Source organism: Schistocerca cancellata, chromosome 3, assembly GCF_023864275.1.
Source record: "Schistocerca cancellata isolate TAMUIC-IGC-003103 chromosome 3, iqSchCanc2.1, whole genome shotgun sequence".
Lineage (NCBI taxonomy): Eukaryota > Metazoa > Arthropoda > Insecta > Orthoptera > Acrididae > Schistocerca > Schistocerca cancellata.
The window spans coordinates 87,877,998-87,903,185 of NC_064628.1; the positions used below are offsets into that span (position 1 = coordinate 87,877,998).

At 42.2% G+C, this 25,188-nt stretch overlaps 2 protein-coding genes across 2 annotated transcripts in view; both read right to left on the reverse strand.

Moving 5' to 3' along the window:
- LOC126176131 (facilitated trehalose transporter Tret1-like) overlaps positions 1 to 12,314 on the reverse strand; it is a 172,161-nt gene extending 159,847 nt beyond the window's left edge. The window contains exon 1 of the mRNA XM_049923269.1: positions 12,195 to 12,314. Within this exon, the coding sequence (XP_049779226.1) occupies positions 12,195 to 12,240 (46 nt within the window). The 5' untranslated portion in view covers positions 12,241 to 12,314. The remainder of the gene's footprint in view (positions 1 to 12,194) is intronic.
- Positions 12,315 to 18,397: 6,083 nt separating this feature from the next.
- LOC126176132 (facilitated trehalose transporter Tret1-like) overlaps positions 18,398 to 25,188 on the reverse strand; it is a 56,146-nt gene continuing 49,355 nt past the window's right edge. The window contains exon 5 of the mRNA XM_049923270.1: positions 18,398 to 19,069. Coding sequence (XP_049779227.1) covers positions 18,777 to 19,069 — 293 coding nt within the window. The 3' untranslated portion in view covers positions 18,398 to 18,776. The remainder of the gene's footprint in view (positions 19,070 to 25,188) is intronic.

Consider the following 25,188-nt stretch of genomic DNA (forward strand, 5'->3'; position numbering starts at 1 on the left):
TAGTCAGGGCCATTCTTTTGTAGGGATTTTTTGAAAGTCAGATTGCGTTGCGCTAAAAATATTGTGTGTCAGTTTAAGGACAGTCATGTATAATTGTTCAAAGGGGACGTTCCATATGTCGACCCTTAGCCGAGGATACCTCACTGGAATCTTCTGATTTTTTTCTTGTAGTTGGTGTAATTAGTGTAGCTATTGTTTATTGCTAGCGAGTAATTGTAGAGAGAATCTCCTTTGTAGTTGCAGTCTTTCATTGTTGTACAGTAAAACAGTTGTGGCATGCATGTAGATTTGCACCAAGTATTTCGCAGCTGCGCTTGCAATTAACTAGATATTATTTTCAGTGCTATGTTAATGTGCTCTCTTATTTTTGCTCTTCAAATTGTGCTTTTCTGTGTTATCGTGTGAAATATTGTGACAATGATGATGATGATGAGCGTTTGGCGTCATTGGCCGGGAGGCCCCTCGCGGGGCAGGTCCGGCCGCCTTGGCGCAGGTCTTATTACATTCGGCGCCACATTGGGCGACCTGCACGCCGGATGGGGATGAAATGATGATGAACACAACACAACACCCAGTCCCTGAGCGGAGAAAATGTCCGACCCAGCCGGGAATCGAACCCGGGCCCGGAGGACGGCAATCCGTCACGCTGACCACTCAGCTACTGGGGCGGACATTGTGACAATAATGGCGTGTGAAAAACGTAACACTAGGCTCCAAAGTAAACTGAGAAATAATAGTGACGACGAGCGTAGCTTATCAGCAACACTGTGTAGTGAATTAACAGACATTCGAAGTTGTAATTTGGTAATTGTGCATAGGGAAATGGAGCGGGCGGCAAATAATGGTGTAGACAGTGAAACAGGTAGTGAACAGGGAAGCATTATCGATCGATCGGTCGGCAACAGCTCGCCTCAGGAATCCGAAATGACAGAACACAATATTGCAAATACTGTAGATTCAGGTTTTGCGTCCTCACCGTTTTCTCAAATAAGTCAAGACACATTTTCTGCTTGTCAAAATGTGAATGTTGCGGGGCAAACGCACTGCCGAAAAGCGTAGAGGAACAGATTCCAGACACTAATGCATTGTTATTACAGCTAATGCAACAAATGGAACAAAATCAGAGACAAACACAGCAAAAGCTTCAAAAGTTAGACACAATGGAACAACACCAGAGACAAACACAGCAACAGTTAGACACAATGGAACAAAATCTTCGGAAGTTAGACACCAGCTTGAACAAACACGTGAAGATTTAACTACTGAGTTACATAACATTGAATCGAAATGTCAAAAAGTCTGTAATGATGTAAAAACACAAATTTGTGAGCATTTTCAACCTATTTTTTCGCGGCATGAAAATGCATTACAGAATCACGAAGCAGCCATAAAAGAACTGCAAACTATTGTTCATGAAAATCATGAGAGCTTGCAAGCTAAAATTGACTCAGTTGCATCTACTGATTCGGTTACGCAACTTGCAAAAACTCAGGAAAACTTAAAGGACACAGTAGATACCCTGAAAATTGGTTCAGAAAGACACATGCAGGAAATTAGTTCATTATTAGAGAAAGTAGTTGAACTTTCGGATCAGCTAAATAATTTATCTACGAAGGTAGATGATAATCTGAATGACACATTAGGAAATTCAAACAAAATCAGAATCAAATTTATACGCAGTACAAAAGAGAAATCCGGGAAGTACAAGATCAGTTGGCACAAGTAATACAAAAATTTCATATTTCAGAGGACACTCACGCTCCAACACGGGAAGAGGAACTTAGAAATACGGAAAAGCTACAAAATAATAACACAGGGCATTTCGGAAATTATGAAAGAAATTGGCGAGGTGCACCGAATTTTGAGATGGAACCGCCGACACGACGTAACAATGACCGATATGCTACTCGCCGACACGATGATTTTGACTATAAGCTGTTCATTACTACACGTAAATTTAAAACATTTAAGAATTCTGCCAACGACATTCATCCACAAGCGTGGCTCCATCAATTCTCTCATTGTTTTCTTCCCAACTGGTCATTAGAGCACAGATTAGAATTTATGTGTGGCTATTTAGAGAATGAACCAGCTGTAAGAATGCGATCGGTCATTCAAGATTGTCACAGTGAAGGAGAATTTTACCATGCGTTCCTCTCAGCATATTGGTCTCAAGCTACACAAGACCGAGTAAAACATAGCATCATGATGATGAAACACTTTGAACAATCTGAATTTTCCAGTCTTGTCAAATATTTTGAAGACGTGTTGCACAAGAATCAGTACCTGTCAAACCCATACAGCCCCTCAGAACTCATCCGCATTTGCTTAATCAAATTACCTGAACATTTACGACATATTATTTTAGCAGGACGTTGCAAAGACGACATTGAAGCTTTTCAGGGACTGTTACAAGAACTGGAAATTGACACTGACAATCGCGGAACGCGAAAACAGGAGTACAACAATTACAGGTCACATGTCACAATTCCGCGATGACAGAAATAATAAATGGACACGACAAGGCTATTCTTACAACGTAAATCGTGACCAAAACAGACACCACCCATATGACAACCACTGGCAGAGTAATAATAGTTACAGAGAAAGATCGCATTTCCATAGTAATGAATATGACAGAGATAACCATAGAAACAGACAATATGGCAACCAGAACTATTATTATCATGGGAGACAGAATAACTTCAGACGCAACGGTCCACTGTGCAGTGATAATTCAGGGAGAAATTCCCCACCACTTAACCGACTAGAAAGAAACTACAGGAACTACCGACTTGACGACAGACGATATAATCATAACGGCAGACCTGAATTTCATCAGAACTGGCGGGATTTAAACAGAGCAGGGCCCTTTCATCAAGGTGAATTTGTAGAAGTTAGGTCTCCTAATCCCAATAACGACGCGCACCAACAAAGAGACAGACAATGACTCGCACCCCAGGCAGCCACGTGCGCCAGTTGGCTCAGCAAAAAATAACATAGATGCTAGCCTTCAGGAAAATTTTTGCATTCCTTACCGTGGTATACAACATGATAATTGCTTTGAAGTTGAAACTCTGCACACTAGAGAGTAAAGGTGTACACCACATTTCTCATGTAAAACCGTTTATTGAAAGATAATCTGTTTTTTAACTTAGTCTTTGCCATAAAACTTATCACTTCACACTACTAGTAGTCTTTTTCAATCTTAGAAACTGTTAACATGCAACTATGTTTTAAAGTTAACTATCCAGTCAAGGACCAAGACAACTTATTTAAACAGAAATTATGAATGATTTGTTATTGCGAACAGACGACACAGTGTTATTGTGTGTGTACATTCTTGCTTTTTAGTTGTACGATTACGTAACGACTGTAAGGCTCACATACTTAGAACATATACTGGTACTGCTAATGAGATTCTAATGCAACATTTTGGTTTACTTGAAAATACATTCTAGATTTAAAGTACTTTCTGTGAGATACGAGATGAGACAGTGGTTAGTTTATGTGACAGCTACACGATTTTATCACGACGCTACTAATGAGTGACAATTTACAATATTGCTTTTGCGGTGTTTCTGTTTCAAATCTGCACAGTTTTTCTGTATTATTCTGGAAAGTAAAACATGTTTTAGTAGCAACTTTTGTGGTATAGCTACAATGACACAGCCTTTTCCGTAGCACAACAATACGTCAAGCACAGTACTTTCTTCATCACGGCAATAAGCGTAATAAGTAAGATATCTATACGCAATGCATTTCACTTTTGTTTATCATGAGGTAAGTGCATTGACTTCAGCAGAACTTAGCTTTCGGAGGACGATAACTACGACACTTCCACAGAGATTATCTTACAACAAGACGCACAGTTTAGCGCTACAGTACACGTATTTGAGTGATTAATTTTGCACTTAAAATATTTATTTTTAAAGATATTTGAAGTAGAATGATACAAAGGTTTTCCATTATACATTGCATTCCATTGCTGTAATCTGTAACACCTGAGGGTATAATTACATTAATCCTCAGGGGGGGTACACACTTACTTTGTGTACCATGTGTGTGGCAAGCACAAGGAGCCCTTGCTAATATGGTATTTGCTTATACAACTTTACACATCGGTACCATATTTCTCCAACACAGAATTACACAGCTACCTGATTATTTAACAGAGAAACAAACATATTTTTACTACATCAGTGGCACATGTTTACGCAATTACACAGTTGGGTAACTTCACACTTACGAAATTGTATTTTGTCTGTACTTTGTGAACTCTTCATATTTTTTTCATAACCATTGTGATACTATGAGAGCTTTGAATGATGTATTTGGTATGGGATCATGATTTTTAAAGTACGTTTGAGGTAGATGACACTACTGAAATGAGCAGAGAATTTTCTTTAGGTTTTGAAATTATTGCAGAAAGCTAGGACGTTTTTGAGATTTGATTGAGGTGTTATGATGTTATTACTACGACGACAATGTGTATTATGCCGCTGAGGTATGTTTATGATCAATAAGCTGATGCTATATGAGTTATTTGATTATGCTACGTATCTGTTATGATGAAATATTGAAGAAGTGTCGACGAATAAGGTAAGGAATAATGAGTAGTGGTTAGGGATTCTGGTTTGTGAAAAAGGATGTTGGAAACCAAGAATCGTACTTTAAGAGTTATGAAATGTATGTAAATGCGTGAATGTATTACAATGCTGACGAAAATTTTTTGGACACTGTTATATCAATAGGATTTTGTTTCTACAGGTTTGTAACGCAAATTCTTGACCTGTGAAATATTTTTATATGAGACTGTCTCTGTAGCGGAAACTGCTGTTGTAAATAATTCCGTAAGAAAGTTAAGTGACCACCTGCACGTAATGCGTCGTGGGCACCCAGCTGTATCAGACTCCTGGAGAAAAAGCCATTAGTGTGTGCCTTTTCAGAGGCACAGGTAGAAAAAAAAGGGAGGCCATTATCCTCGCTATTGACATTTCCTTTTTGAAAGCATACTGTGGAACTCGTAATTCATGATATTTACTAAAATGCCTAATGAAATGATGAGAAACATTTTATATCTATTGTCTTTGTAGTTGAGAGATTGCTCATTTTGTTTTTATATCTGGTTTCCTGCTGTGTTGCAGCATTAGTTTTATAAAATAAACTTAGATGCATTTGCTAATGTGAACACTTTCTGTCACAGATCTATTAAATAATTATTTTATGATCCACATTCTTCGAAAAAGGAGCTCTTGGTATGGAAAGAACACTAAGAAGGGACTGATAACAATAACTGCATATATAATTTTCTTTTCAACTACTTGGTATTTTTTTTTTTGTAGAGTAGCTTCTTGTGGTGCACCACTTTAATTACATAGACATTAAGATGTGAATATACATTTCCCTTGTCTGCATTATTGTCTTTAGTGTAATGTTTTTTCTGCTTGAGCTATCTCATGTTTAGATATAAGTTATTTCATATGCTGCTGCTGTTTGCCAGGCATAGTGTTACTGAATTTGACTTTGTGTTACTCTGCTAAGCCAGTTTACTACTGATTTATTTTTCTTGTTTTCTGCTCATTGCCTTATATTAGTTGTAATATTGTTGCTTACTTTGCCAATTTGAATTTTTTTGTCATTGCTGTTCATGTTAATTGTTTTGTGCTGCTGCATTGCCTCGTCCCTTAGTTTAGCATCTGAGCTCAGTAGATTTAAGTTAGCTTAAGAGGGGGTAGACTATAAGAGAATGAGTTGCGAAGAATTTGAAGAAATGCACTGAGAGGTTATACGAGAAAAATACAGAAAGCATGCTTGGATAGGATTTCTTTGGCTAGAGCAAATATCGCAATAAGACGAAAGATCTATGGAATGAAGTTTTGGGTTGGACTGCAGTACCAAATATTACACTGAAAACGAACCCTGTCCTTTCCTTTTGTTTTATCCCACTATGTGTTTGTGTACCCTTGTGTATTTGTTTTCTTCCTGTCTCTGTGTAGTTTCATAGACTTTTTTCTTCTTCTAATACTAAGCTACATTCACTATGATGAGGAATACTGTTATTCTCAAATATAATTGGCATTAATAATATGTTATTTACCTTGTAAATATGCTTAGACATTATTTATTCTGTTTTGTTTTAATGCTCATGTGTAAAGTTGATGTTTCAAAAGTTATTCTGATCTTTTATGTATTTACTTATGTCATAATTCCTGTAACACTGATGTATATGTTAGTTCGATACTTTTGTAAAGCCTGTACCACAAATGTTATCTGTATTGTTATGTTCTTTAATGATGTATTTTGTACCTTTGTTATTGTATTCTTATGTTATAAAATTGTAATTGACACCAGTTCATCAAATTAAGTAACTTGTAAGTTACATTTCACTGCACACGTTTCTGTTGGTCATAGTATATGGATAATATGTGAGAAGTAGGGACTGTTAGTGTTTGCATGTGTGTTAATAATTCAGCAAGGGACTGGATGACAGCATTGCTGGGTCTAAGGACAATTCCAAAAACTTTGTGAGTGCACAAGTGGTGGTTATGGACTTGCTCTATTATCCGCAAGACTCTTCAATGGTGATTGTGCACCTGCACAGTCTCAACAGATGGCTGCTGGCCATCTCTACAAGGACTACAGTGGGTCTGCATCTTTGATGACCCAACAGTACCATTATTTCTACAAGGACTGCAGTGGGTCTGCACCTCTGGTGGCCCACCAATACCACAATCTCTACCAGGACTACAGTGGTTCTGACCCTCTGGTGGCCCACCAATACCGTAATCTCTACCAGGACTACAGTGGGTCTGCTCTGTGATGACCTACCTACCAATATTCTTCAAAACTTCGAATGACTCTGCTGTGGGTTTACTCTGTTGTGACCCATTACCTGTCTGCATGTCGAGAGTCAGCACTGTCTTTCTGTTGGAAGGACAACACTACTTCTTTAAGACTGCATGGAAATCCACTACTTCTGTGTGCATTTTCTTTTATTGTTCAGACTTTGAGAAAAACACTGCAATTTTACTGTGATGAATGATCAGGACTGTCTTTATGGACTGTGAATTTTAGCTTTTGACCAACATTGTATCAATAAGTGTGTGCATTTGATATCTTTGTTATTGTAATTATGAAAAATTTTATCAAATCGTTATTGGCCACTGCCCAAAACAATTTGTAAAATTTTTTGTGGGGAGCATGGGGGCTATGTAAGTAGGCTGTTTAGGTTTTCTTATTGGTAACGCCACGTAGCGCTCTGTATGAAAATCACTGGCTGTGCTGTGTGCAGTCTGTGGCTAGTTTGCATTGTTGCCTGCCATTGTAGTGTTTGGCAGCTGGATGTGAACAGCGCGTAGCGTTGCGCAGTTGGAGGTGAGCCGCCAGCAGTGGTGGATGTGAGGAGAGAGATGGCGGAGTTTTGAAATTTGTAATACTGGATATCATGAACTGCTATATACATTATGACTTTTGAACACTATTGAGGTAAATACATTGTTTGTTCTCTATTAAAATCTTTCATTTGCTAACTATGCCTATCAGTAGTTAGTGCCTTCCGTAGTTTGAATCTTTTATTTAGCTGGCAGTAGTGGCGCTCGCTGTATTGCAGTAGTTCGAGTAACGAAGATTTTTGTGAGGTAAGTGATTTGTGAAAGGTATAGGTCAATGTTAGTCAGGGCCATTCTTTTGTACGGACTTTTTGAAAGTCAGATTGCGTTGCGCTAAAAATATTGTGTGTCAGTTTAAGGACAGTCATGTATAATTGTTCAAAGGGGACGTTTCAACATCTTCAATGAAGCACTCATTCACCTAGAAATAAATGTTTTGTAATAAACAACCAGACGTGACTACAACTCGGGATGGAAGTACCACGGAAAGATGCTATCACTGTGCTAAACTTCGAAATTACAAAGGAAAAAAAGCTGCAATATCAACAAACTACTTCGACACACTGTTCACAACAAACCACTCTCCAACGATAATCAAAATGGAATTTACAACGTTATCATAGATCGGATCGACAACAACATTGGCGGAATTATTTACTTTGACGCACCTGGCGGCACCGGGAAAACGTTTCTGATATATCTGTCGCTGGCGGGAATGGCTGCTAAACAAAACATCGCACTTAATTGACACCAGGTCGTTGTGCACGCACATTCAGGAAGCCTGCCAAAGACAATTAGTGTCAGTTGTGCTCACAGCATATGAGATAGTGCACGAGACTGCTCAGCCTTGGGCTGGGGTTCGATCTTTGCCACCGTTGCATGTCCAATTTTTCTTCGCCTTCTTTTCCGGTTTTATGAAACCAAACGAAGAACACGTTTGGCAGCTTCAGGTTGCTTCAACTTGCGCCAGCAACGAGCTAACTTCAGCGTCAGAAATGGCGCAAAATATTAAATTTTTTTTCTTAATAATTATTTCTCTGCACAATCTACCCTGCCCCACCCTTACAAGTTTTTCAGACTGTTCGCGTATCATTGTTGTTGTTGTTGTCTTCAGTCGTGAGACTGGTATGATGCAGCTCTCCATGCTACTCTATCCTGTGCAAGCTTCTTCATCTCCCAGTACTTACTGCAACCTACATCCTTCTGAATCTGCCTAGTGTATTCATCTCTTGGTCTCCCTCTACGATTTTTACCGTCCACGCTGCCCTCCAATGCTAAATTTGTGATCCCTTGATGCCTCAGAACATGTCCTTCCAACCGGTCCCTTCTTCTTGACAAGTTGTGCCACAAACTCCTCTTCTCCCGAATTCTATTCAATACCTCCTCATTAGTTATGTGATCTACCCATCTAATCTTCAGCATTCTTCTGTAGCACCACATTTCGAAAGCTTCTATTCTCTTCTTGTCCAAACTATTTATCGTCCATGTTTCACTTCCAAACATGGCTACACTCCATACAAATACTTTCAACAACGACTTCCTGACACTTAAATCTATACTCGATGTTAACAAATTTCTCTTCTTCAGAAACGCTTTCCTTGCCATTGCCAGTCTACATTTTATATCTTCTCTACTTCGACCATCATCAGTTATTTTGCTCCCCAAATAGCAAAACTCCTTTACTACTTTAAGTGTCTCAATTCCTAATCTAATTCCCTCAGCATCACCCGACTTAATTCGACTACATTCCATTATCCTCGTTTTGCTTTTGTTGATGCTCATCTTATATCCCCCATTCAAGACACTGTCCATTCCGTTCAACTGCTCTTCCAAGTCCTTTGCTGTCTCTGACAGAATTACAATGTAATCGGCGAATCTCAAAGTTTTTATTTCTTCTCCATGGATTTTAATACCCACTCCGAATTTTTTTTTGTTTCCTTTACTGCTTGCTCAATATACAGATTGAATAACATCGGGGACAGGCTACAACCCTGTCTCACTCCCTTCCCAACCGCTGCTTCCCTTTCATGTCCCTCGACTCTTATAACTGCCATTTGGTGTCTGTACAAATTGTAAATAGCCTTTCGCTCCCTGTATTTTACCCCTGCCACCTTTAGAATTTGAAAGAGATTATTCCAGTCAACATTGTCAAAAGCTTTCTCTAAGTCTACAAATGCTAGAAATGTAGGTTTGCCTTTTCTTAATCTATTTTCTAAGGTAAGTCGTAGGGTCAGTGTTGACTCACGTGTTCCAACATTTCAGCGGAATCCAAACTGATCTTCGCCGAGGCCGGCTTCTACCAGTTTTTCCATTCGTCTGTAAAGAATTCGCGTTAGTATTTTGCAGCAGTGACAAAGTTATCTCGAGCTTCTGGTGGCATCAGATGTTGAACATTCAAGAGCATTCGTCCGAGTACCTCAAGGCTAATGGGCAAACGCTGACTGTCCTTGTTGGTCTTCACGGGTTTGCAGCCGGGTACCATCGTCCTGACGACAACAAGACTGTCCTTATAAAGAGGCTATACCACAATTCGCGTCACTGTTTCCCAGTCCAGAGCCATTTAAGGTAATATTTTGGTCGCGCGACTGCCATGCCCGCCAATGGCCAAGTTCCAGGCTGCGCTTAACGACGGCTGTCGTGTTTATTGAGATTGTTTACAGAAAATTTAATCTCCATCGCTTCTTTTATTATGCTAATCCGTAAGCCATTTGTCGTTTGTGTAATTTTACAGGACACCGTAGCTGGAAACACCTCTCAAGTAGTATACGGCGCTGTTCAATAGTGAGCACAGTCTGTTCAACATAAAACAGCCCACACCCAATCGCGGTTCTGTATGTTCCTGTTGCTCTAAGGTCTACATCGTCTTTCACAGGTCTCATGAGTTGTCCAATTTTTGTTGGCGGCCTATAGATGCATTCGATTTCGTGCCTCTGTAGGAGCCTGCTTATCATTATTGTTACTGACAAGGGAACCTCCCCATCGCACCCCCCTCAGATTTAGTTATAAGTTTGCACAGTGGATAGGCCTTGAAACACTGAACACAGATCAACCTAGAAAAACGAAGAAGTTGTGTGGAACTGTGAAAAAAATTAATAAAATATACAAACTGAGTAGTCTATTCGAAGATAGGCAACATCAAGTAGAATTAGTCACGGAGCGCCGTGGTCCCGTGGTTAGCGCGAGAGCTGCGGAACGAAAAGCCCCTGGTTCAAGTCTTCCCTCCACTGAAAATTTCACTTTCTTTATTTTTGCAAAGTTATGATCTGTCCGTTCGTTCATTGACGTCTCTGTTCACTGTATTAAGTCTAGTGTCTGTGTTTTGCGGCCGCACCGCATAACCGTGCGATTAGTAGACGAAAGGACGTGCCTCTCCAATGGGAACCGAAAATATTTGATCGCAAGGTCATAGGTCAACCGATTCCTCCACAGGAAAAGACGCCTGATATATTCTATACGACGCTGGTGACGGCATGTGCGTCACATGACAGGAATGTTGTCGGCCCATCTTACTTGTACACTTAGCGAATGGGTAAAAAGATTCTTCTACCTTGCCCGATTTAGCTTTTCTTGTGGATGTGATAATCACTCCCAAAAAAGTGATGAAAACATAAGAGTTTGTCACATAAACTGAAAATAAAAAATTAAACTTTTCTCTCGATGGAACACTTGAACCTGGAACCTCTCGGTCCGTAGCTGCTCTCGCTAACCACGGGACCACGAAGCTCGTTGATTCCCCTTGTCCTTGATGTTGCCTATCTTGGTATGGACTACTCACTTTGTATATTTTACTAATTTTTTTCATAGTTCCACACAACTTCTTCCTGTTTTCTCGATTGATCTGTGTTCAGTTTTTCAAGGCCTATCCACTGTGCCAACTTACAACTAAATCTGAGGGGGATGCGATGGGGAGGTTCCCTTGTGAGCCACAGAACGTCGGAAACCTAAGCTCCTTTGTGTCCTCCTCGATAGAAGGGGGAGGGGGCGACTTTTGCTTATGAGTCTTCAAAAATTAGCTTGCGAAATTTGTTAACTGTTGTAGATGTTTCCTTTGAAAACATTCCATATGTGGACCAGTTCTTTCGGCAGGCTTCCAGCTTCTGAAACGGCTTCCGTTCGATGCACCAGAGTCATCAGAACAGAAAATTTCTGTGCTGAGTAGTGGTAGCTGATAGCGCGCAGAAACCAGGGCGTGTGGGATGGTTACCGTTAAACACAATGGCCGACACCCATTTGCTTTTCGGCGGACAAGGACGTCGAGGATGGGAAGGCATCGATTGTTCTACATCCATCGTGAACTTTATTAGAAAATGTAACATAAATTATAGAGAGAATTTGATGAAACAAGTTATGAGATCGCAGGCAGCGTAATACCAATGGATGTTAAGCATTCCCGAATAAATAAACAGTGAGAAATGCCTCAGGGTACCACAGAAACGAAAACATTTGACAAATCGAAAGACGCCAGTCTTCATGCACTTCTCAAACAGGGGTAGTACACAACATTGGTTTCCTAAGGTTCAGGTGATGCTGTGACGTTAAAGGAAACTCCTACTCACGAGAAGAAAATGGCAGAATGACGAGCGGTAGAGAAATATCAGATGTGGCCCCAGCGTTGCGGGTTGACGCAGGGAAGGACAGAGTTGTCAAAATACAATGCATGCTCGCCAAGCAATTAGGCTGCCGACAATTTAACAAGATTTTCTCCAGCTTTATTATTTAAGAGAACATCTGCTCGCTGAATCCATAAGGACGTGAATACAAAACCATTAGTAATATAAATGACCAAAGAATGTGTTTTCTTACCGCTAGCGATAGCTAGGAGCTGTCGTCGAAGGCCCGCACGCAGCATGACGAAATGTGTGAGCTCGCAGTGCCTGTGGCAGCGGTAGCTGGCAACACTTAACAGGTCTCTCTCACTGTACTCACCCAACAACTAGAACTCTGTGAATAAAACTGAGGAAAACAGTACCTGCTTCATCTCAAAAGCCAAGATAATCAGTTGCTTGTACAGGATAGAACAATCAGATACGCTGCAGTACATGGCGTCTGCACACACTGTTCAAGGCCATCGAGGTATTCATTGAACTCGAACTATGATAGCGAAAGTGTATCACATATCTCTGCTTTGGATAACGCTTTAAATCTGAAGCTAATTACGGGGTCCACTCGAAAAGAAGTGCATAATGTTTTTTTAAGCATCGCATTTATTTTCCATTGGTTTTTTTTACAGTATATTTATACATTCTTAAGAGGGAAAGTGTCAGCTTTCCTCATAATTTCCGTTGCCCTCAACTGTCTTACTCTACCGCGAAACTGAGGATTGTACACCTGGGCGATACAAGACAAGACCGGCACATCTGGTTTAGCGTTTAGTAGCCTTCACACGGAAGTTATCATCTTCAAATTTCGTCCTATAAAAGGAATCCTTCAATTTACCGAAGAAGCGTTAGTAGCATGATACCACCTCAGGCCTGCGAATTTTCATTGTTGTCCATCCAAACTTTGTGATTTCTGTAGTGGGTTTCTCACCAGGCATTAAAATACAAACAGCAAAATATTTAGTTTATACCAATGTTGTCAAACGCGACACATTCGAGCATGAAGATTTTAAAGGGTTCCTACATACTCGTCAGAATAGGTAGTGGTTGACGTCCACAGGCAACACGACTTCTGCATCAAAAGACGTATTAGCCCTACCTTTGCTACTGATGGCGTAGTTTTGAATTTCTTCTTCGCCGTAATACGATTTCATCCACTGCTGTTTTTTCTCGGTTCAAAGTGATGTAAGCAGGCATCATCTCCCGTCATAATTCTTACAAAGAAGTCATCTCCAGATTTCTGACTCTACATCTACATCTACATCCATACTCCGCAAGCCACCTGACGGTGTGTGGCGGAGGGTACCTTCAGTACCTCTATCGGTTCTCCCTTCTATTCCAGTCTCGTATTGTTCGTGGAAAGAAGGATTGTCGGTATGCCTCTGTGTGGGCTCTAATCTCTCTGATTTTATCCTCATGGTCTCTTCGCGAGATATACGTAGGAGGGAGCAATATACTGCTTGACTCTTCGGTGAAGGTATGTTCTCGAAACTTTGACAAAAGCCCGTACCGAGCTACTGAGCGTCTCTCCTGCAGAGTCTTCCACTGGAGTTTATCTATCATCTCCGTAACGCTTTCGCGATTACTAAATGATCCTGTAACGAAGCGCGCTGCTCTCCGTTGGATCTTCTCTATGTCTTGTATCAACCCTATCTGGTACGGATCCCACACTGCTGAGCAGTATTCAAGCAGTGGGCGAACAAGCATACTGTAACCTACTTCCTTTGTTTTCGGATTGCATTTCCTTAGGATTCTTCCAATGAATCTCAGTCTGGCATCTGCTTTACCGACAATCATCATTATATGATCATTCCATTTTAAATCACTCCTAATGCGTACTCCCAGATAATTTATGGTATTAACTGCTTCCAGTTGCTGACCTGCTATTTTGTAGCTAAATGATAAAGGATCTATCTTTCTGTGTATTCGCAGCACATTACACTTGTCTACATTGAGATTCAGTTGCCATTCCCTGCACCATGCGTCAATTCGCTGCAGATCCTCCTGCCTTTCAGTACAATTTTCCATTGTTACAACCTCTCGATACACCACAGCATCATCTGAAAAAAGCCTCAGTGAACTTCCGATGTCATACACCAGGTCATTTATGTATATTGTGAATAGCAACGGTCCTATGACACTCCCCTGCGGCACACCTGAAATTACTCTTACTTCGGAAGTCTTCTCTCCATTGAGAATAACATGCTGCGTCCTGTTATCTAGGAACTCCTCAATCCAATCACACAATTGGTCTGATAGTCCATATGCTCTTACTTTGTTCAATAAACGACTGTGGGGAACTGTATCGAACGCCTTGCGGAAGTCAAGAAACACGGCATCTACCTGTGAACCTGTGTGAAATTTCACTGTACAATGTCTTGCATGTTTCTTTGTGAGCATTGGTCAAAATCTTTATCTTTTAGTTTAGTCAGACCTAAGTCACTACAATTTTATTAGTGAGGACACTTAAAGGAACAAATGTATACACGATCTAATACACTGAAGAGCCAAAGAAACTGGTATAAATGCCTAATATCGTGTAGGGCCCCCGCGAGCGAGAAAAAGTGCCACAACACGACGCGGCATGGACTCGAATGATGTCTGACGTAGTGCTGGAAGGAATCGATTCCATGAATCCTGCAGGTCTGTTCATAAACCCGTAAGAGTGTGAGGGGTTGGAGACCTCCTCTGAGCAGCACGTTGCAAGGCATCCCAGATATGCTCAATAATAATCATCTCTGGATTTTGGTGGCCAGAGGAAGTGTTTAACGCAGAATAGTGTTCCTGGAGCCACTAGCAACTCTGGACTTGTGGGGTGTCGCATTGTCCTGCTGAAATAGTCCAAGTCCGTCGGAATGCACAATGAACATGAATGGATGCAGGTGATCAGACAGGATGCTTACGTAAGTGTCACTCACCTGTCAGAGTCGTATCTAGACGTATCAGGGGTCCCATATCACTGCAACTGCACACGCACCACACCATTACAGAGCCTCCACCAGCTTGGACAGTTCCCTACTGACATGCAGGGTCCATGGATTCGTGAGATTGTATCCATACCCCTACACGTGCATCCGCTAGATACTACACTCCTGGAAATTGAAACAAGAACACCGTGAATTCATTGTCCCAGGAAGGGGAAACTTTATTGACACATTCCTGGGGTCAGATACATCACATGATCACACTGACAGAACCACAGGCACATAGACACAGGCAACAGAGCATGCACAATGTCGGCACTAGTACAGTGTATATCCACCTTTCGCAGCAATGCAGGCTGCTATTCTCCCATGGAGACGATCGTAGAGATGCTGGATGCAGTCCTGTGGAACGGCTTGCCATGCCATTTCCACCTGGCGCCTCAGTTGGACCAGCGTTCGTGCTGGACGTGCAGACCGCGTGAGACGACGCTTCATCCAGTCCCAAACATGCTCAATGGGGGACAGATCCGGAGATCTTGCTGGCCAGGGTAGTTGACTTACACCTTCTAGAGCACGTTGGGTGGCACGGGATACATGCGGACGTGCATTGTCCTGTTGGAACAGCAAGTTCCCTTGCCGGTCTAGGAATGGTAGAACGATGGGTTTGATGACGGTTTGGATGTACCGCGCACTATTCAATGTCCCCTCGACGATCACCAGTGGTGTACGGACAGTGTAGGAGATCGCTCCCCACACCATGATGGCGGGTGTTGGCCCTGTGTGCCTCGGTCGTATGCAGTCCTGATTGTGGCGCTCACCTGCACGGCGCCAAACACGCATACGACCATCATTGGCACCAAGGCAGAAGCGACTCTCATCGCTGAAGACGACACGTCTCCATTCGTCCCTCCATTCACGCCTGTCGCGACACCACTGGAGGCGGGCTGCACGATGTTGGGGCGTGAGCGGAAGACGGCCTAACGGTGTGCGGGACCGTAGCCCAGCTTCATGGAGACGGTTGCGAATGGTCCTCGCCGATACCCCAGGAGCAACAGTGTCCCTAATTTGCTGGGAAGTGGCGGTGCAGTCCCCTACGGCACTGCGTAGGATCCTACGGTCTTGGCGTGCATCCGTGCGTCGCTGCGGTCCGGTCCCAGGTCGACGGGCACGTGCACCTTCCGCCGACCACTGGCGACAACATCGATGTACTGTGGAGACCTCACGCCCCACGTGTTGAGCAATTCGGCGGTACGTCCACCCGGCCTCCCGCATGCCCACTATACGCCCTCGCTCAAAGTCCGTCAACTGCACATACGGTTCACGTCCACGCTGTCGCGGCACGCTACCAGTGTTAAAGACTGCGATGGAGCTCCGTATGCCACGGCAAACTGGCTGACACTGACGGCGGCGGTGCACAAATGCTGCGCAGCTAGCGCCATTCGACGGGCAACACCGCGGTTCCTGGTGTGTCCGCTGTGCCGTGCGTGTGATCATTGCTTGTACAGCCCTCTCGCAGTGTCCGGAGCAAGTATGGTGGGTCTGACACACCGGTGTCAATGTGTTATTTTTTCCATTTCCAGGAGTGTATTTGAAACGAGACTCGTCCGATCAGGCAACATGTTTGCAGTCATCAACAGTCCAATGTCAGTGTTGTTTGGCCCAGGCGAGGCGTAAATCTTTGTATCGTGCAGTCATCAAGGTTGCACGAGTAGGCTTTCGGCTCCGAAAGCCCATATCGATGATGTTTCGTTGAATGGTTCGCCCACTGATATTTGTTGATAGTTCAGCACTGAAAACTGCAGAAATCTGCGGAAGGTTTGCACTCCTGGCATGTTGAACGATTCTGTTCAGTCGTCGTTGGTCCCTTTCTTGGAGGATCTTTCTCCATCCGCAGCGACATCGGAGATTTGATGTTTTACCGGATTCCTAATATTCACGGTACACTAGTGGAATGGTCGTACGGGAAAATCGCAACTTCATCGCTACCTACGAGGTGCATGTGCGGTCACTATAACACCATGCTCAAACTCACTCACATCTTGATAACCTGCCGATGTAGCAGCAGTAATCGATCTTAGAACTGCGCCAGACACTTGTCTTATACAGGCGTTGTCGACCACTGCGTATTGTGCCTGTTTACATATCTACGTATTTGAATACCCATGTCTATACCAGCTTCTTTGGCGCTTCAGTGTAGTTCGCGTGCATGCTGCTTGGGCAATATTGGATGCTCGTGTGTTGCCTATGATCCAGCAAATTATGATCCAGCGAGTGGCTAAGTCTTTGCAAATGCAAGGTGGTCACTTTGAACATCGTCTCTAAAGTGAACGTTGCTTGTACCTGTATGTACCGGCTCTGTGAACATAAGGCAGGACGTCAACCGTACAGAATGGAATTATTGTGCACAGCATAATGTGAAATCTCATGTAGCCGACCTATTGTGTTTTCCATACCTCACTGGATACAAAAGATGTCATTGTATCCACTGTCATTTTCTGTTGGCTTTATTTATGTCACGGATGAAACAAAGCGGCCGTTATGTTTGTGAGCGTCATGTTATATCTTAATGGTTAAATAAAAGTGACACCAACAGAAAGAAATACACAAGATACCGCGTTGAGGAGTTGTAAATTCGATACAATTTGATGCTTTAACTAAAAAAAAGAAGTGTTTGGCGAACGCGACTCCAACATTAGCGAGTCTTTCCAGACATTCTCCACGGCATTCCTTCATCTCACTGGTCTAATGGGACAGCTCGAGTAGAGTGCAGACTTCTCGCTACCTGTTCTTGGCCACGCTGTACGCAGTTATAGTGTTGTCAGAGCCTCGTTTCTTAAACAGCATTTCTATTAAACTTCCTGGCAGGACTAGGTTCTTCTAGATGCATTTTTGTGTTGAATTGGGATGAGGAATCGTACGCCGACCACAAGTGCGGTATTTTTTTTCACCCTGTATATAATAATAATAATAATAAATTTAACAATGATTGTATGGAATTTAGGAAATTCCAGTCTTGTGTGAGTGTGTGTGTGTGTGTGTGTGTGTGTGTGTCCATTATCTTCTTGTAGAATGTAATGACTTCCGATAGAAGGGATCAATGTGGAGATCAGGTTTACTGATAACAGGAGGGCAGTAATAATCTTTTGTGCTACTAATTAGTAACGGAGAAGGCCGTTTTGAGTTTTAACATTTTGCAAGATATCTGCTCAAAAATAAATTACTGGTAGAAGCACTCCAAACTTAAAAATAAGATTCCATCTCTCGCTTCCGTACTGGTTGGCTATGGCTTTCTTTCTTATTTTTAAATACAACTTTCAAATACAATAATAGTAATTGCAACGAAAATGTCATGTTTTATGAAAGATTGCTTAGATGGAATTAGTCGCAAACTTTGTCACAAGCGTCACCATTAAATTATCCTTAGTCTACATTTTCTTTCGAAATAGGATGTGACTGACAGGCAACACATTTGATCAAAGGTGTATCTCATTCTTCTCATGGTTTCGTATTCTGGGGACCAATTAAAAATGAGTTATATTTTGGCTTGCTTCGTCACTATGGTCGAAAAGAGAACACTTTTTCACTACAATCAATGAGTATTAAGGTTAATTTTCTCATACAAATCTCGGTCAACAAATCATAAATAGAGTGTAATACTGGTCAGTGCACTCGTAACGAGTTCTCACAAAATGAAGTTGAATGACATTCGACGTCATTTCTTCCAGCTGTGTCACTTCTCAGGTGAGAATTATGCTCGATGTGAAGTACTAAGTTTTGCTGCTTCCGATTCAGTCGTGAAGGAGTACAGTGAGCACCAGATGCGGAGTCGTTCCAAAACAAAGATTAAACGATCGCGTATCTCTTCAGCGACATGCTCTGATAGTCCTATCGCTTTCAAGCATAACCTGTATCTCTTCCAAAGTCTTCCCCTTCGTTTCAGGCAGCAAAAAGTACACGTAGAGGGAGGCTAGTAAGGAGCAAGCTGCGAACAGAAAGAAGGGCCCATAGTTGCCGACGGCGATGGAAATGTCCTCGAAGAACCTCGTCACCAAGAAGGACATGGTCCACGAAACACAGGAAGCTGCAGGTAGAGCCACAGACTTGACGTTCTGCGCGAAGATTTCCCCTGTAACGGTGAACGGTAGGCCGCCGTATCCTGCAACAATACAAAGATGCAGCGGATAAGCCTTCCTGGGTAATGCTCAACATACATCAGATCAGAGACATCATCGTCTGTGAGCCGGAAAGCAAGGAGGATCCTCTTGTCGAAAATTTTCGACCTTGAGTTGTTAATATTTTCAAATTAAGTTTTAAGTTCTGAATAATTTGGTGCAATAATCTTGGTTTTATTGTTATTATTTTTTTTTGTTTAAGTTACAAACATTTATATTTTATCAAATGACATGATTCAAAGAACAGACACCATTCTCATTCTGCAGCCACTTATGAATCAAGACACAAAGAATTAAAGACATTAGCTGCCGGTGGCCACTGATTTACATCAACGGGGCAAGTTCAACATTTGTGCCAGACCAGAATTGGAACCCAGGTCTCCTGCTTAAAAGGCAGTTGTGCTGACCACATTGCCCACTGTACACAGTGGTCAGCATAACTGCACGGACTTTCTTAGCACGGCTCCCGTCGGACTCATTCTCAAGTAATACCACACACTACTGCTGTAGCGCCCCTGCACATTAACCTCACTACTCGCGGCATCTCGCCGATTCCTGTAAGCGTTCGATAAGTTTTCAACTTTCTTCATTGATATAAATCAACGCCCACTGGCAGAAAATTTCTTTAATTCCTTTGTTCCTTGATTAATGCCATACCCAACGAAAGGATGTTCAAATATAAACATCTCGGTACTTGGATCAATGATACACTTAATAACACCTAGGGAATTAACAGCAGAATTTAACAAGCTGGAGCTGTCTTTCATGAGATGAGACTCTTCTTTCAAATGGTAGGGAAAGCACGGTTGATGACACAACAATGAAGACGACTGAAGCATTCGAAATGTGACTGTATTGACGTGTGTTAGCACTTTCACGACGGAACCCGAGTAGGACTCGCGCAACGGCAGTTAGTCAGGCGGCGGCACCCGAGTCTTGTCCGTGCAGTGTGTAATACTTCGTAGCTGCCACTGCGATTCGTTGCCTAAATCTTTAACCATGTACTCGCCACAAGAAGAGAACTACTTTGTGCTATCAAGTAGTATTCGAACTCTGACTTACCTCCCTTGTATGTTTCAGCATCGTGTTGCGTCCGTTCTACTTTCGTCTGTCAGTACGAGCCTGAAGGGAAAAATGTGGTGTCACCGCCAGACACCACACTTGCTAGGTGGTAGCCTTTAAATCGGCCGCGGTCTGTTAGTATACGTCGGACCCGCGTGTCGCCACTATCAGTGATGGCAGACCGAGCGCCGCCACACGGCAGGTCTAGAGACACTTCCTAGCACTCGCCCCCAGTTGTACAGCCGACTTTGCTAGCGATGGTTCACTGACAAAATACGCTCTCATTTGCCGAGACGATAGTTAGCATAGCCTTCAGCTACGTCATTTGCTACGACCTAGCAAGGCGCCATTACCAGTTACTATTGATGCTGTAAAACATGTACCGTCAAGAGCGATGTTCACCATTAATGGATTAAAGTTAAGTAATCCAGAAGTTACGTACGTTCTTTGCTACTATAAATTCCTTTAACTGTTCCAGACCTCACGCCAGCCTGCGTGAGCTTAAACGCGTGCCTTTCGGCTTCCTCCTAGTGGATTGGCTGTCTTGCCAGTCCACAACAAAAAACTTGCCGAGGAGAAACGTCCTGGTGGTGTCCGAAATGTGATGTAGCTCTTTGTGTGTCTAAGCATCTCAAAATATACCACATTAGTGCAAATTACGTATAAGAACAGCGTTTACATTTTTTTCGGAATAACAGTGACGTATGGCTAGGGCCTCCCGTCGAGTAGACCGTTCGCCTGGTGCAAGTCTTTCGAGTTGACGCCACTTCGGCGATTTGCGTGTCGATGGGGATGAAATGATGATAATGACAACACAACACCCAGTCCTGAGCGGAGAAAATCTCCGATCCAGCCGGGAGTCGAACCCGGGCCGGTAGGTATGACATTCCGTCGCTCTGACCACTCAGCTACCAGGGGCGGACTTTTTCGAAATACAATCGTAGTTCAGTAAAACGTATATCTGCTAACTTTACTATCTCTTAAGCCGTATTTTACGAATACTTAAAGTACGTTTTATCGTTTCAAATAACACAGCAAGTGAATTTATCTCGTTTACAAAATTGGTTCAAATGGCTCTGAGCACTATGGGACTTAACATCTGAGGTCATCAGTCCGCTAGAACTTAGAACTACTTAAACCTAACTAACCTAAGGACATCACACACACCCATGCCCGAGGCAGGATTCGAACCTGCGACCGTAGCGGTCGCGCGGTTCCAGACTGTAGCGCCTAGAACCGCTCGGCCACTCCGGCTGGCTATCTCGTTTACAGTTACAATGCTATGATGGACGGGCATACTAGAGACGCTGCCCAACACATCCGTGAAAATTTTCATCGGATTTTCAGTGTGGCCTCCATGTTGCACCCGATCAGATCTTATTTTCCGAATATCCTTGTATACCGTTTGCGTCTCTATCAGATGACGATGTGTTAGGTATGAAATCTGTACGATGTTCAAATTGATATGGATCTCTGTGGTACACAGGTTGTTGACTGTACTTGTTACAGTTGTCCATACGACCAAGTAGTCTGGGCATTTAGGGTCTGACGACTGGCTGCCCCAACCACGGAGACATACCTTGGATACAAAGAATTACCGACGAAGACGTTCTAAGGCGAATCGATTAGGATAAGGTATTGGGGAGCAAAATCTAAATCAGAAAACTGGCTATATCAAGGGAAGTGAAAGATAACGATATTACAAGACTAATAATGGAAGAGGATATTGAGGCGAAAAGATCAGTAGGAAGAAGACGAACGTCATGACTCCAGAATCCTACAAGTGTTTCTGTCCACAGAGTCAGAGAAGATTAGTGATAATGATAGCCAACCTCCGAAGAGAGTAAGTACTTTAAGAAGAAGAAAGATGGTGTTGAAACTTTTCACAACACTATCTGGCAAATGTGCTAAAATTGAAAGGAGGAGCGGCGGGAACAGGCTATTGTGTCGTAAACACCATCATGTGTGGCATTCCTGCCATTCTCCATCGGTGTATCAAACTTTACGACTATTTACTTGTTTCCACAAAAGCTGCGCACTAAAAGACGAGAATGTACAAACTTTTGAAATAGCTTTCCTAAACCCCTTCTAATACTCGCCAAACTCACATTCAGTTCCATTTACAAAAATCGTAGCTGATCCTGTTACTACAAGACAAAGTAAAGCCAACAGCAAATACGTTTTATCCAAGCAGCTTAGGCTTATCTTCTTGCAGCACAAAACGACGGAACTGGCATGAGAGTGCCACCTGGTGATGCTTATATCGCAATAGCCAATTTCGGCAGCCTTGCTTTTCAATTTGAGCACATTTCTCGTATACTTTTGCAAAAATGGTCCAACGTCAACATTATCAATCCATTAAAAGAAAGAAAAAAAAGCCATGCTCGATTTCTGCAGAAGTTAAGAGAATGAAACGTGAACCAAAATAACGAACCCATTTACATAATTCTTGAGGGTATTTTTGTTCTGCCGTTGAAACTACAAAAGGGCGTGACTTTTTTCGCCAGACGCGCTTCGCTTTATTGAGGCAAAGCATCATCAGTGGTCTGTAATAAAGTTATTTACATTTTGACTTGCTTTTAGATAGAAAAACAGTTCGTTAAGAATAAATTGATTTGTACTTACGGTGTTATTCGGTTGATTTCTCGCTTACACCCGGAAATGCCGTGTGCTAGCACGTCGTTGTTTTTCTGCGTTAGACACCGATAATTTTGGTCTAATTTTTAGATGTTCTGCAGCACTACGCATCTCTTATGTTTTTCACAACGCTCAGTTGCAGAGATTGTGAGAAGATATACATTGGAATGACTGGCAGGACATTCGACACAAGATATAAAGAACACGTCAGAGCATTTAAGTACGGTACAAATCGTTGAACATTTGTGGAGCGTCTAAAACAAGAACACCATAGGCCAAACAATATTAAAAACGATATGAATATCATAAAAATCAGTAAAGACAGACACCTCCTCCCTTTCCAAGAAAATTTCCACATACAAAAAGCATTAACACAAAATAAACAGTTGCTCAGTGATCAAATAAATATTGAAAACCAGACTCTATATAGAATGATTGATGACATTGCATGGAAAAGAAGAGCCTTTTCCTTCCTTCACCACCTCCCACTCTCCCACAACTCCCCCCCCCCCTCCTCCCCACCATTCACAGTTTCTTCATTTCACTTCACGCTCCTCACTTTCTCCTTTAAACTCACAGTTCATCACACTGCTGTATACTTATGCCTGCTCATCAACGTTCCCCCCTCCTCTACCCCCCAAAAAGATCCTTCCATCTCTATTCCTTCTCTACTCTTACACAGTGCATAAATACACAGAAACATAATAGAGTAGAATTACACACATACAATAATGTAATTTAAAAAGACAAAGTAGTGAAAAGGTTATGTTGACAACACTACAAACACAAACCACAAAACGTACTTGAAGTACAAAAACAAGCAGAATACAGTGGTGTGCATAAAAGTGCGTTGTCAGAAACATAAGAAATGTATAGTGCCTGCAGAACATCTAAAAATTAGACCAAAATTTTCAGTGTCTAATGCAGAAAATCAACGATGTGCTAGCAGACGGCATTTCCCGGTGTAAGCGAGAAATCAACAGAAAATCACGTAAGTACAAATCAATTTATTCTTAACGAAGTGTTTTTCGATCTAAAATCAAATCAAAATGTAAATAACTTAACTACAGACCACTGATGATGCTTCATCCCAATGAATCGAAATGCATCTGATGAAAAAAATTCACGCGTTTTTGTAGTTGCAACGACAGAACAAAAATACTCTTATGAATTATAAAGCAATTACGGGCACTATGGCCACACAAATGAAGACTTTTGCGTAAGATCATTTGCTGAAAACCTCGTTTCGATGCTTAAACCGTCATGTGAGATATCATGTACATAGTGTAGAGTTCAAATTATTTGGCAATATAGAGTCTTGTTAGAATATCAACCGAGCAACAGACAAATCTGATGTTCACTTAATTAACATAAGATACTAAAATCAAACGATAATTATTGAAGGAAAATCAGTTAAAAGACATCTTGCTGTACACCGTGAGCTGCATGTACAAATACTTAATAGCCGTACCGGTATTCGCTCCTTATGAACCATGGACCTTGCCGTCGGTGAGGTGGCTTGCGTGCCTCAGCGATACAGATGGCCGTACCGTAGGTGCAACCCCAACGGAGGGGTATCTGTTGAGAGGCCAGACAAACGTGTGGTTCCTGAAAAGGGGCAGCAGCCTTTTCAGTAGTTGCAAGGGCAACAGTCTGGATGATTGGCTGTAATGGCCTTCTAAAAACAACCAAAACAGCCTTGGGCTGATACTGTGAACGACTGAAAGCAAGAGGAAACTAGAGCTGTAACTTTTCCCGAGGACATGCAGCTCTACTACACGGTTAAATGATAGTGGTGTCATCTTGTGAAAAATGTGCCGCAGGTAAAATAGTCCCCCATTCGGACCTCTGGGTGGGGACTACTCACGAGCACGTCGTCATCACGAGAAACAAAACTACGGATAGTAGTGTGGAATGTTAGATTCCTCAGTCGGGCAGGTAGGGTAGAAAATTTAAAAAGGGAAATGGATAGGTTGAAGTTAGGTATAGAAGGAATTAGTGAAGTGCGATGGCAGGAGGAACAGGACTTCTGGTCAGGTGAATACAGGATTATAAACACAAAGTCAAACACGAGTACTGCAGGAGTGGGTTGAAAGATGACTAAGCAAATAGAAATGCAGGTAAGCTACTACGAACAGCGTAGTGAACGCGTTATCGTAGTCAAAGTAGACACAAAGCCCACGCCTACCACAGTAGTACCAGTTTACACTGGAAATTTGTGTTAAGTTCCTATGGGACCAAACTGCTGAGGTCATCGGCCCCTAGGCTTACACACTACTTAATCTAATGTAAACTAACTTATGCTAAGGACAACACATACATCCATGCCCGAGGAAGGACTCGAACCTCCGATGGGTGGATCCGCGCCAAGTTTACATGGCAACCAGCTCCGCAGATGATGGAA